Source organism: Lemur catta, chromosome 1 (assembly GCF_020740605.2).
Source record: "Lemur catta isolate mLemCat1 chromosome 1, mLemCat1.pri, whole genome shotgun sequence".
In the NCBI taxonomy this organism is placed as follows: Eukaryota; Metazoa; Chordata; class Mammalia; order Primates; family Lemuridae; genus Lemur; species Lemur catta.
The window spans coordinates 112,297,641-112,311,964 of record NC_059128.1 but is presented as its reverse complement, the minus strand read 5'-3'; the positions used below and the strand labels follow the sequence as shown (position 1 = coordinate 112,311,964).

General features: G+C 44.3%; 1 protein-coding gene across 9 annotated transcripts in view; it reads right to left on the bottom strand.

The window, feature by feature from the left end:
• The window catches only part of HNRNPM (heterogeneous nuclear ribonucleoprotein M), a 39,812-nt gene that overhangs the window by 5,447 nt on the left and 20,041 nt on the right, over nucleotides 1–14,324 (bottom strand). For 3 of the 9 annotated variants that reach the window (XM_045548027.1, XM_045548056.1, XM_045548097.1), the window contains 7 exons: nucleotides 13,478–13,631; nucleotides 12,339–12,388; nucleotides 11,400–11,460; nucleotides 9,080–9,181; nucleotides 7,749–7,793; nucleotides 7,211–7,288; nucleotides 3,641–3,739 (listed from right to left, as the gene is read on the bottom strand). In XM_045548027.1, the coding sequence (XP_045403983.1) occupies nucleotides 3,641–3,739; nucleotides 7,211–7,288; nucleotides 7,749–7,793; nucleotides 9,080–9,181; nucleotides 11,400–11,460; nucleotides 12,339–12,388; nucleotides 13,478–13,631 (589 nt within the window). The remainder of the gene's footprint in view (nucleotides 1–3,640; nucleotides 3,740–7,210; nucleotides 7,289–7,748; nucleotides 7,794–9,079; nucleotides 9,182–11,399; nucleotides 11,461–12,338; nucleotides 12,389–13,477; nucleotides 13,632–14,324) is intronic. The other 6 variants (XM_045548036.1, XM_045548072.1, XM_045548046.1 and 3 more) reach the window with 3 other exon arrangements.

Here is a 14,324-nt window from a genome sequence, read left to right as displayed (position 1 = left end):
TTGCTCATTATAGATTCCAGAGTAGAAATACTACTAATAAAAAATATAAATAAAAATAGAAAAAGGGAAAGGGGAAGGGGTTGAGAAATATACATATACAGACAAGATCATTTTGCAGAAAACTAGAAGAGTCCTTGATGGGTCACAATGCTAGGATCCCATGTGGCTCCAGAGTCTGAGGCCCAGTTTGCGGGGTCACCTGTGAATGCGCCCAGCAGAGCTAGGAACTGTGTGCGTCCATGGACTGAACTCAGGCAGTGTGAGAACAGGGCTGTCGGCCCTTGCCCAGTGGCACAGTTTTCTAAGCTGGTCCAGACCCCTAGGACTGAGGGTTCCCATCTCACCTGAGCCAGGAACTAAGGCCCCTTTCTTTGGAACTTCCTGTTCAGAAGGCCGAAGCCCACATCCGCCCACCCAGAACCAATCAGCACCTCTCATTACCCTAAAGCAAATTAAATCTTCAGCTCCACTTACAGCCTCAATGGCGGAGCCAGTAAGCACCTGCACACAGCGCTGGGAATATCACGTAACTAATGAGCTGTGTGTGGAAATACTTCCGCAACCTGAGCACGCCAGCCCTGCCTGAAAAAGTGGGTATAACAGTGACTAACTGACAACGCTTTGGGAAAATAAATACCCTCAACACATATGTGCACGCGCGCGCACACGCACGCACACACACACGCACACACACACACACATCACAAACAGAAAGCATTGCTGCTCTCTTGCCCACAGCTCATCCAAACCTCTTTAAAGATTGTCAAATGTTATTAATGTTACCGTTTCTGGTCACTCTTTTGTTATGTAGAAGATACTCACTTGTACCCACCTTCTCTGGTCCTAGAGTACATGCTCAGCAACCTGGACACCGGCCACAAAGCACATTTTGTATTATAACCACAAATCAGCTGTTTCTTGTACTCCAACTAACTGCTAAGGAAGGAGGTGGGGAAGTACACTAAGAAACAGAGACTTCAGGGTGGATAGGGTGGCTCACGCCTATAATCCCAGCACTTTGGAAGGCTGAGGTGGGAGGACTGCTCAAGCCCAGGAGTTTGAGGCCAGCCTGGACTTTGTAGAGACCCCATCTCTACAAAAAAGTAAAAATAATTAGCCAGGGATGGCGGTGCATCCCTGTAGTCCCGGCTACTCTCAGGAGGCTGAGGCAGGAGGATGGCTTGAGCCCAGGAGTTCCAGGCTACACTGAACTATAATGAAGCCATCATACTCTAGGCCGGGCAACAGAGTGAGACCTTGTCTTAACAAAAAAAAACAGACCAAACTTCAGCCTGCTAGCAAGTACGGAGTTATTCTTCCATGACACTTGTGGTTCTGTTTGTTGTGCCCAAGCTTAGGCTGGCTCCCCTAAGATAATACTTAGATTAAATCATCCCCTGCAGGGGCTTTCAACCAGGCACTGATCTGAAGAGAAAGGCCAGATACTTCCCATGGGCATCACACGCCTCCCTGCACTGACTCCCAATGGGAACCTGTTCTGCCCCTGTTCCCTCCAACCTGTGCTCATTCCCTGCCCTAGGCAGACCCTTACCTTGAAGCCTCTGCACCCGATGGCATTAGCCACTCCACCTGCAGCACATCCACGGACTGTGCCAAGCCCACTTGGACCCTCAGCCCCTCCAGCTGCAAATGCATCTCTGGCACGGAGATCCTGCGCTCCTGCAGATCCAGTGCTTGAGAGCAGAGCATGTCAACTGCCATCTAGAGCACACGCTTCCTCACTAGGACACTTCGATGGACTGGCCTCTGGCGCTGTCCTGAGCCACTCTTGTGCGGTGTCCTCACTGCACCATGCCCTCCAAGATCAAAGACCACAGACCTATCTATATTTTTGAGAGACCAAGTGCAGCTGTTTGCATAAAGAAGTGCCAAGATCTACTGCCTTGATGTAAGAGAAGGGAGGCACCCCAGAAAGCAGCACCAGTGATTCATTTTCAGGTAAACAACCCAGAAAAAAAGAGATCAAGAACTGAATTTGAAATCCAACCCAGGCAACCTCCCTAAAAACCCAACTTCAATATTTTATTTGGTACAAAGACCATTTTATTCACTGAGGTCTGATCACACGTGGCAGCAGGGAATTCCAGGACAGGACTCCATCGTCCCAATCAGAAAGAGGGGGCAAAGCAGCAGGAGATAGCAAGCCCTGCAGATGTTTCTATTCAGGTCAGGACAGGACATTTCCTGTTGCCATACGAGGTAACCTCACAGGCAAGAAGCCCACATCAACCTCCTGGTGTGTGGCTCATGCACACCAGGCAGGACGAGGCCACCAGAGACAAGGTGCTGCAGAGTGGCAACAGCCTGAAGGCTCACAGCAAGGAAGAGTTCCTGTGGGAGGACAGTCACGTCATCTGTTCTTGCCATAGGCACCCACAAACTGGTATGTGCAGTCAAATGGTAATTTTAAAATATTTTCTTAAATACCCTACCATTCCCAAACATACAAAAATGAAGCCAGTCATGGCAGTAGGAGACTTTGACCAACCTAGTCACATAAAGATATGAACCCACTCCTGAAATTCTAAAGCTTTAGAACAATCTGGAATAACGCTATAGGCAGCCATAGCAAGCAAGATGAAAATAAAGTCAGTCTTCACTAATGGCCTAGTAAGACGAGAATCATTCGCATCTAACCATGGTCACCAAGAAAAGAGAAACAAGTCTCCACCAAACAACCAACAGCCCGCTCTGAGAAACAGATTCCAGTAGTGCCTGACCCTCAAAAAGGACACAAAGCAGACAGAAGGCCTAAAGACAACTTGAAGAATTAAGAATCTTGCCCCACTCATGAGCTGAAGGATGAATCCAAAGACAACCTTTGTAGGGCCTTCCTAAATTCTAAGAATGTAGCTAACAGAAACTAGATATAAACAGCTTAACACCCTCACACCCTGCCCCCAGGCATCTACGCAGGATGAGAAGCAGAGAAGGTGGACGGAGGGGGAGTGTCCATGCTCTTATAGCCTTTCAGAGAAACAACTTCAGAACGCACGAATGGCCAATCTCCTCACTTCACACAAACGACAGAGAATTAAACTGAGATTCTCAGAAACACTGAAACTCTAAATGGAGAAAGCCACGAAAAAGAAGTAACTGCTCTGCCATGTACCCAAAACTGTAAAAAGAATTTCTCTGCATTTCAGTAGGCCCAAATACCCAAGGCTTTCCAACGTGAGACAGCCTCGTCAGCCCAGACCTCTTTCAAAACCACCGAATCCATCCTGCTGACTCAACCACAATACCACAGCGCCCTGCAGAAGGGGACTCCTGCCCCACTTCTGAGGGCCTGAAAACCCTGCCAGGGCTAGAGAGCAAGCAGGGCTATGCAAATGCAGCAGTTTTCATTCCTACAGCATGCAAAAACCTTATGCCAATTTTTAAAAACAAGCCATTTGAAAAGACTAAAAGACAGATGGTGTTATTGACAGCAACAAAAAATTAAAGGACCAAAAGTTTTTATCTAGGTCTAGAAAAAATACACTTTTTAAAAGCCTAAGGAAAAACAGCAGACTTTGCCTAAGAAAGACCCCTGACATCAGGGTAATGTCAGGCAGCCTGGCAGCCTGTAGCCCAGGGGGAGGACCCCGCCCACATGGGGCCCATGGGGCCTTCTTACCCATTCCTCTGCCAGGGGGCTCTCCAAAGCTTCGAGACATTCCCATCTCGTTTCTGGCAAAGTCTCTCTCAAATCCTCCACCCATGCCACGCTCCATCTCTGTGGAAAAAAATATTACCCTAGGCCTTTCCAGGAATGCCATCACGTTTTAGACATTAAAAACAAAACTACAGACACGCAATAGCCACCACCACATCAGTGTGCCGAATTCTTCTACAGGAAGCCATTATTCATCCTTAATTCCTTAAAAAAGAAAGTCACCACAAGTGAACCCCTGAAAACAACCTACCTACCTTTAGTCCCTTAAAGACTAACTTACAACTTCGATCATAGCCACATGCTGGGCACGCCAGGCACTCACTGCTACAGTCATGCCAAGTGAGAGGCTGCAGAAGGGCCACAGCAGGCACCACCTACCGGGTACCCAACGCGCACCGTGCACCAAGGGCTTAGTTTGCATTATCGTGATGACTCCTCACAACCACCCCACACACCTGCTACCCTCCGCCACCACTGCCCCTTTCTGAAGAAACTGAGGCTCAAATGATTTAGTAACTTCACCAAGGTCACATGCATGGTAAGGGGAGAGGCAAAGGCTGGGACCCAAGTCTGATACAAAAGTCCATGCTCTGATACGAAGCACACCCAAATGGAGAAATGTGCCCACAGATAAAGATTCTCTACTGACAACTGAAGTGGTTTCATCTATACAATGAATGGGGTTTGGGTAACAATTTTGTCATTTTTTACAATGTCTTTTAAAAACAAAGCTCTTAGCTTCTGCAGGGAAAGGCCCACCATAGCTGCCACCCGCTTGAGAAAGCCTTTCGAGATTCCTGTTGCTGGCTACTTCTTGTTTGCAAATTATACCTCAGTAAAGCTGCAAAATTAGGCATTGCTGTGTCCCAATTAATTATAGGCTTCTAGTTCATGGGCTATAGTTTACTGGCCTGTGGTATAGACTGGGCAGTCCACTGTTTGGCTTGCCTCCAGAGATGCAACATTCTATAACTATCATTCATTTTGGATGGTAAAGTACCACCAGCTGTTCCCCATTATGTCAGGAATATCTCTTAAACTAACAAGGACTGGCAAGGGTGAGCTTCATATTCATAGTCTGAATCAACCCACGTGAACCCCGCAGGTTAACAGCATGTTATCTGCTGGAAATACACCTGACTCCTACTAGTCTGAGGGTGGCGGGCAGGGGGCACTCAGCTTAACAGAGCGGGCAAAAGAGAAATCCCAGAGTGGCAGCATAACGGAGCTCTGCTGCTCTCCTTTCATCGTAAGCTAAGCCCGTGAAGAAGGCACCGTCCCCACTCTTCACACAAGGCGGGCAAAGGCCTCGGAACCCTGTGCAAACTTCAATTCACTCACCTCACTCCCCTCAAGAAAAGACAGAATCAAATACTGCCTCAAACCAGTCTGGTATTTGACAATCTTTTGACTTTTATAACTATCCTATCAAGATTTGACCTACACTGATTGGCCCTAAGAATCTGACTTATCATCAGTCTAATGTTAACACCTGTGACCATAACAGATGCATTATAGTCACAAACTAAATACTAAATTAAATCCAAAATGTCCACCAATTCTTTTCCCAATGTGATTTAAACTTTCCTAAGGGCTCTAGAGCTCATTTCACCCAAATCTCAGAACACTGATCAAGTGTGAGAGGTCCAACAGCAGGACAAAGACGGGTGACTCCAAGTGTACCTAGGAACACAGCACAAGAACACACACCCATTTGTAACTCTTCTGTCACTGGGCTCATATCTGGACTACTGAATTACACCTGCCAGTTTATAAAGGACTTTGTCACGTGGTTCAGCACAGGTCCCAGGCCCTCCCACTCTGGTTTTCATTTACTTCTAAATTGCATCACTCCACTCCTCACAGCAACCATCCAAATTCCCTCTCCAATGACTAATCTGTTGAGTAACATTGTCTCAAGCCAGATTCCTCAAACTTACTTTTTGTTAAAATCCCATTCACACATGAGCTACCGGCAAGCCTGAACACACATGGATATACAGACCTCTGTCCCTTTGTTACTAATTGTGACGACCTTCCTACACGTTTTTACCAGAACAGGGAACCCATGAAGGCAACAAGCATCCTGCCCCCTACTCCCTGTGCTCCAGAAGAAGCTCATCACAAAATACCCTCCTTCAAGTTTGACAGTTAATGTCTATCCTTGTAAGCTTCCTGCTTGCTGTGTGCTATTGTCACATCATACCTTACCACAGACCAGCAAAGAAACATGTAAACCCAAATCCCAATTTCCCATTCCAGGAAAAGTTTCTATGTATAAAAGAAGCTGCTTTCTTGCAGGTGGGGGTCCAAAGAGTCAAACAACAGAGGATTTCAGAAGGAAAGACTTCTGATTTCTCTCGCACACTTTACAGCTCCACTGGTGCCCCAGGGGCAAGCGCTGTGCTGGAGGCAATTCTAAAAGGCAGGATCTCCCACAAGAGGAAGAGGCAGGCTCTGGAGCCAAACAACCTGAGTTCACATCCAGGCACCTCCAGTTACTAGACACGTGACCTTAGACAAGTCACTCTCTGTGCCTCAGTTTCCAAAGAAATGGGGATAACAGTACCTACATGTTATGTGGTTCTCACAAGGACTGAAAACACACACTGTTATTATAATATTATCATAATACTTCTGTTAAGAGGTGGGGAGGGCTATAGGATTTGAACAGCAAACCAGAATTTATGAAAATTTATATAAATGCTAAATCAAAGGAGTCTGTAGTTTTTTTTTTTTTTTTTTTTGTTTTTTTTTTTTTTTGAGACAGAGTCTCACTCTGTTGCCCGGGCTAGAGGGCCGTGGCGTCAGCCTAGCTCACAGCAACCTCAAATTCCTGGGCTCAAGTAATCCTTCTGCCTCAGCCTCCCGAGTAGCTGGGACCACAGGCATGAGCCACCACGCCCGGCTAATTTTTTCTATGTATTTTTAGTTGCCCAGATAATTTCTATTTTGTTTTTAGTAGAGATGGGGTCTCGCTCTTGCTCAGGCTGGTCTCGAACTCCTGAACTCCAACGATCCACCCGCCTCAGCCTCCCACAGTGCTAGGATTACAGGCGTGAGCCACCGCGCCCGGCAGAGTCTGTGGTTTTTATTAATGCCTCTGCCTACAACTTGTAGCCAGGGCAGATGATTAAGAACTACCCATTCCAGCACTCCTAGGGAAACATAAACCTGATCAAAATCACCAAAGAATCCCTTTTACTTGGAGACCATTTTAAAGTGTGCAAAACATAACCACAGACGTGCACATGCTTTTTTGTGCTGGAGGTAAGAAAGATTTAAAACTTTACTGGACAAATACTGGGGAAATTTGGAACATAGGACATTTCAAGAGTTTAGTGACTAAGTGAATTAAGTCTATTATTAAGTCTAGCTTTTGAAATATGTAAGGCAATTCATAGACATTTGACTGAGTAGAAAAGTGGAAGTGAGAAATCATTTATTAAAAGTGGGCCTGCAGCTCAGAAGTCACCTGAGAGTCAACAGCCAGCAAAGGGTAGGTGAAGGTTGGAAGAAAACAATTCTTACCATTTATTCTGCCCATGTTCATCCCAGATCCAAATCGACCCATGTTTTCCATACCGCCACCAAACGGTCCCTCCATGCCTGCAAGAGAGGTCTGCATTTCAGCACCATCACAAGACAGTTTAGACTGACAGGGAAAGAAAAAAGTTTTCACATGTTCCAACTAGGGCATTTTCTGCCAAGAACTTTCTTATCAAGGGCTTTTGAAAAACAAAAAATGCTGGGGCCCTTGTTTAAACATCACATCTTCAAAAAACTGACCTGATCCAACCCCCTCAATGAATAGACAAGCAAAAAGAGGACCAGAGAGATGGAGCAATTGCCCAAGGTCACAGAGCTAGTTAGTGAGAAAGCCAGAACCAAAAGCCAAGACACCCACCAGAAGTGATGCACAGGTAAGAAAAGTAATTTGTAGACTCAAACTTTTAAGAAACCAAAGTGACAATTTCATGCAGGGCTTAAAAGACAAGAAAGAAAAGAGGAAAGAGAGAAAACTACACCTAAAAGTGGTAACATTTGTACTTCATTTTAAATTTCTTACCTCCCATTTTATTTATTCCAAATCCTATGCCTTCCATTCCCATTCCTTAAAAAGAAAAAGTCAGTGCAAACTAAAATTACGTCAAAGCAGTCAGTAACGTTTGAACTTAGAAAGCATAAGAAATTCCAAACCAGGAAATGAACAACAAAAAAAATCCCTGATGATGAATACATTTTAACTGTCAAGAAAAGGCCCTACCATTTCAACTATCAAAAGATCACATTCCAAGAAAGCTAATTAAGCTGTTAACAAAATAATCATTGTGTGGCTTGAAATTCCGTAGGGTCTGCATAGTTTTTTATTCAATGGCCAAGTCAGACGGTGTTAAACATGAAATACAATTATCAGACAGACTATGGAACATTCACTTGAAAGATTATTTTAGGGAACAGAAATGGATTTTTAAAAGTCTGTTAAAAATAAAATCCTCAAAATAAAAGGCAGTTCCTAAAAACACTGAGGCTTCCTCCCCCACCACTAGCCTTTCTTTCTTGGCGGCAGACACAGGTGTGTATGAGGTCAGGGTTCAGACTGGTGGAGCCATTTAAGGTTGTGGCCCAGGGCTTTGAGGTCAGCCAGATTTGACTCTGGAAGAAAAACTAGGGACATGCAAAACTGTCAGTGGTAATAGATAGGGGCATCCACACTGTAATTTCAAAGGATTCCAAGAAAGGCCTAAGTCTGAGATCATAAAAATGAAATAGTCCTTAATAACATAGAAATACCTCATTACATTGAACTGAAAATGCTAAACAGCAAAATTTAAGTTCATTCTAAATGTTAAACCTTTCATTCTTTAGCTATTCCTTGTCTTCTTAAACAAAGACAACACTGTCCACAGTTTTCCCCATGACAGCTGTGTTGTCACACACTGAGGCTCTCCCCACCCCTCTGCATCTATCGATGCCCCACCTCTAGAGGAAGCTGTGCCAACACCAGGTGAGAGCCCAAGAGGGTCTGGACAATGTACTTAGCGTACTATGGCAGTGCTGTGGTCCCATGGTCAGGAGACCTGCAGTCTCCATCATTAACTGACAGTGTGACCTTGAGCAAGACCAACTCTCTGGCTTGCCTCCTAAGTGGCATGACTATCTCAGCTCAGGTGGCTCTTGTAAGGATAAAATGAAAAGGTATAACAGCTTTTTTAAAAAAGGGACTCAACTCCATAAAAATACCTTTGTCAAGATGAAGCCGAGATGAATGAGAGAATTTTGTCCCAATTGAATCTTTATTCCATTTCAACTACTCAAGGTCCAATTATCCCAATAATTAACTTTTAATAACTTTAACTTCCCCAGAAACCCCCAAGCAAGGCGCACTGTAATTCTCACCTGCAGGCCCTAGGTTTCCCATTCCAATGCCTTTATTCAGGTGATTGGCATCAATAGGCTGCCCTCCTGGCCCTAACCCCATGCCAATGCCAGCAAGGCCGTCTGGAAGGAAAAGAGAGAGTCAGCAGTGTAGATTCCCTTAACCCACAGATACCCAGCCCACCCTCAGCTCCAAACCTCACAAATGCAAACAGGGACACAAGAATACAGACTGGACTCTGGAAACAGCCAACAAGGCCTGACACTGGCAATACTCTGGATACTAGGCTTAAACCAAGATCAGGTGAGACTTAAAAAATGAAAAATGGGCACAGCGGCTCACTGTCTATAATCTCAGCACTTTGGGAGGCTGAGGTGGGAGGATGGCTTGAGGCCAGGAGTTCAAGACCAGCCTGGGCAACAGTGAGACTCTGCCTCTACGAAACACTAAAAATATTAACCAGGTGCCTGCCTGTTGTCCCAGTTACTTGGTAGGCTGAGCCAGGAGGATCACTTGAGCCTGGCAGTCTGAATTTGCAGTAAGCTGTGATGATGCCACTGCACTCTAGCCTTTAAGACAGAGTGAGAGTCTGTCTCAAAAAAAAAAAAAAAAAACCCAGAAAGAGAAACTCCGAAGGATACATCTCAGAGAAAAATGAATTTAAAAAATGTAAAATGGAAGCCAGACACAGTGCCTCATGCCTATAATCCCAGCACGGTGGTAGGATCCCTTGAGCTCAGGAGTTTGAGACCAGCCTGATCAAGAGCGAGACCCCATCTCTACTAACGATAGAAAAATTAGCTGGGCGTGGTGGCTGCACCTGTAGTCCCAGATACTCAGGAGGCTGAGGCAGGAGGATCCCCTTGAGCCCAGGACTTTGAGGTTGCAGTGAGCTATGATGCCACTGCACTCTACCAAGGGCAACAGAGTAAGAGTCTGTCTCAAAAAAAAAAAAAAAAAGACACAAAATTCATTTTAAAAAAACCTGCCACCAGTTCCCAGGTATTTAATCAGATTAACATCCCCTTTTTTAACTGCATAGCAACAGCATCAAGAGATTACCAAGGTTACTTAATTCCCCAAAAGCACTGAAGGCTTTGAAGTCAACACTGAAATGTGCTAGGAGACCAAGACCCAAGGATAATGGGCTCCCTGGGGCCAGTGAGCATCTCCTCCTCCCTGGGGACCCAGAGTGCTGCTCCTCCTCTAGCACAGGAGTCAACAAGAGCCATGGCCCTGGTCCTGGGTGATCACTGCTCAAGTAACCACACTAAAAATTTACTTGGGAAATGGGTATGTTATAACCAGGAAACATGGCCCTTCTCTAAATAATAGTACCTTTCAATCGATAAGCCTTCTCCCACTCTTAAAGCCACCGACTTCCCCGTCAAGATCCGCCTCTATTATGCTGCCATATCCTAAACTGCAAAGGACTCCAGAGTCAATATTCTGGTTCAGGCTCCTGTTGAACTCGATCTGTCAGTGGGGTCCTTGGCTTCAGCTGCTGCCCCAAACCAGAGGCCCTCACTGGCCTCCCAGAGCCCCCAGCAGAGCACACACAGGCCCCCTCACCCATCTTCCTTCTCCAGGCTGGCCTTGCCTGCACCCTCACACCCACTGCTGTCTATGCTCAGGCTGCACCTTCCAGCCTCCTGCTCATCTAGAACTTCACATTAGCACAAGTCACTTCCACCATGGAGCAAACAATCAACTAGCCTTCCCTGTCACCAGACAGATTTTCACATGGATATTGCAAATAGCCAAGCTTTTTTCTCTCCCCTCATAAAAATTATTTGACTGATACACTTCAGATACCATAAAATCCACCCAAAGTATACAATTCAGCAGTTTTTAATATATTCAGAGCTATGCAACCATCACTACCATCTAATTCCAGATCTATTTTCTGCCTTTATGAATTTGCCTATTCTGAGCTTGTCCTATAATGGAATCACGGTTCACCCATGTGGCAGCATGTGTACTTCATGCTGTTATGAACATGTGTACAAATTCCTATGCACATGTACCGTTTGAATTGCTTGGCAACACAGTAATAACCAACCTTTTAAAACCATTCCCTTTGCAGTTTCTGATTCTTCCTTCCCTAGAACACTTTCAAAATGCTTAATTACATTTTCTACATCTTGCCTCACCACGAGGTAGCCTAACAATCCTTCTATTGTGAATCTCTGCCCATTTCTCATCCTGGAAAGTCTATAGCAAAGAACTGGCCAAGAGGACTGCAGGCCAACCCAGTACAAGTTCAAGTGAAATTGTACTAAAGTTTTCTGTAGTATAACTGAAATCCAAAATCTCAGCCATAATCACCGAAACACTTACGGGGAAGTTGTTGTGGACGCTCAGGAGGGAAAAAATCTCCCTTTGGTAAGGCCCTCTCATCCTGAAAGAGAAAGAAAATGGAGCAAATCTCAGCACCCAATGCAGCACTGTTTGTAATAGCAAAGGGTGGAAATGACCCCCACCAACAAAGTCCTGTTAAATCAATTATGGTACATTTGTGCCAAGGAATAACACACAAGGTGAAAAGGCATTTGGGAGCGTGCTTGCTACCTTCTGTGGCAAGGGGTGGGATAAGACTACACATGCACATTATCATGGGACACAGTAGGGACCTGAGCAAGAAGTATGAGCGGGACTCTCCCACTATCTTTTCATGCTTTTTGACTTCGGAGTCACATGAATCCATTTATCTATTCAAAGCACTGAACTGAATATTTCAAGTAATTAAAAAACTGCTTTATGGTTCCTTTTATCTTCTTCCTGAATTTGAGTCCCAACTAGACTGCCCTCAGCAGGTTCCAGTCATGATTGTATTAACTATTAATCTTTGGCACGGCTACAGCAGGGCTTATGTTTACTAAGACTGAACGCTTCAATAGACCTTTAAAAGCTGTCTAAATGGAAGACTTAATTATGTTCAATTCAATGCTAACTAACGTTATATCGTAATACTCTAAAAACTGGAAACTCACGTATATAACCACTCTTTGAAACGGATCACCTGCTCGAGGATACTCAACTGACTTCCTGAACACGCCACTAACAGCCAACTGTGCAAAGAGAAAAATATCTAAAGAAGCCAAGAGCTGTGTGTGCAAAAGGTTGTTTCTGTCACAGATTTGCTCGATGTACCGCACCCTATTTAACTTAGACTGGTCCATAAATATTGGATGTAGCCATGTGTGCACTCTTAAGAATTCCAAGTTTTTGTTAGACTTATTTGGGTGTATTATGGGGAAAGAGATCTTAATGACTTACCATTTTGACGTGCATTGGTCTATCAAATAGCAGTTGGCCATTGAACATAGCTGAAAGTACAATTAAGGCTATTTCTTGCAATTCTAAAAACATACACAATAAGAAAGAAACACAAAAATAAAAAAAGAAAGAAAGAAAGAAAAATACTCCAACTGCTACCAGCCCAAGTGATGACTGTATGAGCAATTTCATTGTTTCATCATACTTTCAAGTTATCTGCCTCTACAGTAAGCATAAAAGCAGTAACTTTTCACCAACCCAGCCTCTTGAACAGTGGCATTGCAGTCTTCTGTATGTGGCCAATGGGCCAAGTGTCCTACCGTTCTCTGAAGGACATTTTCTGGGTAAGAGACTCAGTGGCAGTCTTGCCTTAGTTGAATGACTGTGTTCGTTCATGTGTGGTACTTTCCATGTGATTAAAAAAGATGTAACTCCAGGGTAAGCCTAAGGCCAGGAGGAAGTGCCTCTTCCAAAAATGATGTCTACTCACAGAGAGGACCCTGTAAGGACTTACTGTGTACGAAATAACAGGCCAGGTGCATGGCTCACACCTGTAATCCCAGTGCTTTGGGAGGCTGAGGTGGGAGGATCGCTTGAGGCCAGAAGTTTAAGAACAGCCCTGAGCAACTTAGCAAGACCCCATCTTTACAAAAAATGTAAAAATTAGCCAAGTGTAATGATGTGCACTTGTAGTCCCAGCTACTCAGAAGGCTGAGGCAAGAGGATCCCTGGAGCCCAGGAGTTTGAGGATGCAGTGAGCTATGATGATGCCACTGCACTCCAGCCTGGGTGACAGAGTGAGACTGCCTCTAAGTAGAAGGAAAGGGAAAGGGAAAGGGAAGACAGACAGAAGGAGCAACTCAATTTCTCTCTAGTGGTGCATTTTTTGGAGTTCCCCCCTTTGAACTCAGACTCCTCTGAAAACAGTGGAAAAGATCACTTGGCAGGTGCTTCTATCCACACTGTATGGAATCAATTCTACCCCAGAGAACTTTCAAATTTCACAGTAATGCATTCCCTCTAGTCACACAAAAAACATCAATACATAAAGTTACCTCTTCCTCACACAATCCTGTATTACTAAAACAGCAATTTAGGTCAGACTGTTCCCCATGAGTTGAATCCCTGCAAAAGGATACATATAGCTTGCACAGCTTCAATGGACTGTTCAAAAGTAACAGTGCCTATTCCACGACTTTTTCCATCTTTATCCTCAAGAATGTCTGCCCGGACCACCACACCAGCCATACTAAATACTTCCTTCAGTTTCTTCCAGCCAACTTTATAATCCAGCTAATTGAGAGAGAAGTAAAAACCTCAGTGTAAACATCTTTTAAAAAACTTATAACATTTTTACTACACAAATGAGACATGCTTTGGTTGGAAACAAGCATTAGGAAATAATGTAACAAAAACTAATCAGCTGCAGAATTTTTCAAATTGGATCATAAAGCCTGGCCTTAACTGTGCTATTTACTGTCTCTTTTCTCAGAAGGAACAAGCTTAAGTCACCTCAAACATTTCAAATTAATAGTTATTTTCTGAACATTAAAAAAAAATTGTTCCCCTGCTAAATAAGGTTTACCTTTGCACCCCCCTTCCCCTTTCTTCTAGAAATATTTCCCTCTGCAAATGGTGAAGGCATCACCATTACCCCAGACACAAGAGAAGGAAAGTGTCAGGGCATGCCTCTGCTAATACACTTTTACCTGGCACCTGAAGCACAAAACAAATCCACAGAGAATGCAGATCCCGTTACCGCTTTTGTAAACACCTGCAAACCTCAGTAAACGCAGCCCAATGGGACCACGTTCAAGTTTTGACTCAGGAATGCAGTGGTCTTTCATGAACAAAGCCAACCCCAAGGCTGATTTTTAAATCAAGAAGACAACATAACAAACATTAAATTTTTCCTTGCAAATGTTGGAATTACTTTTATAATATTGACAAGGTCGCTTCATAAAGTTCTGATTTTCTACTTTAGAT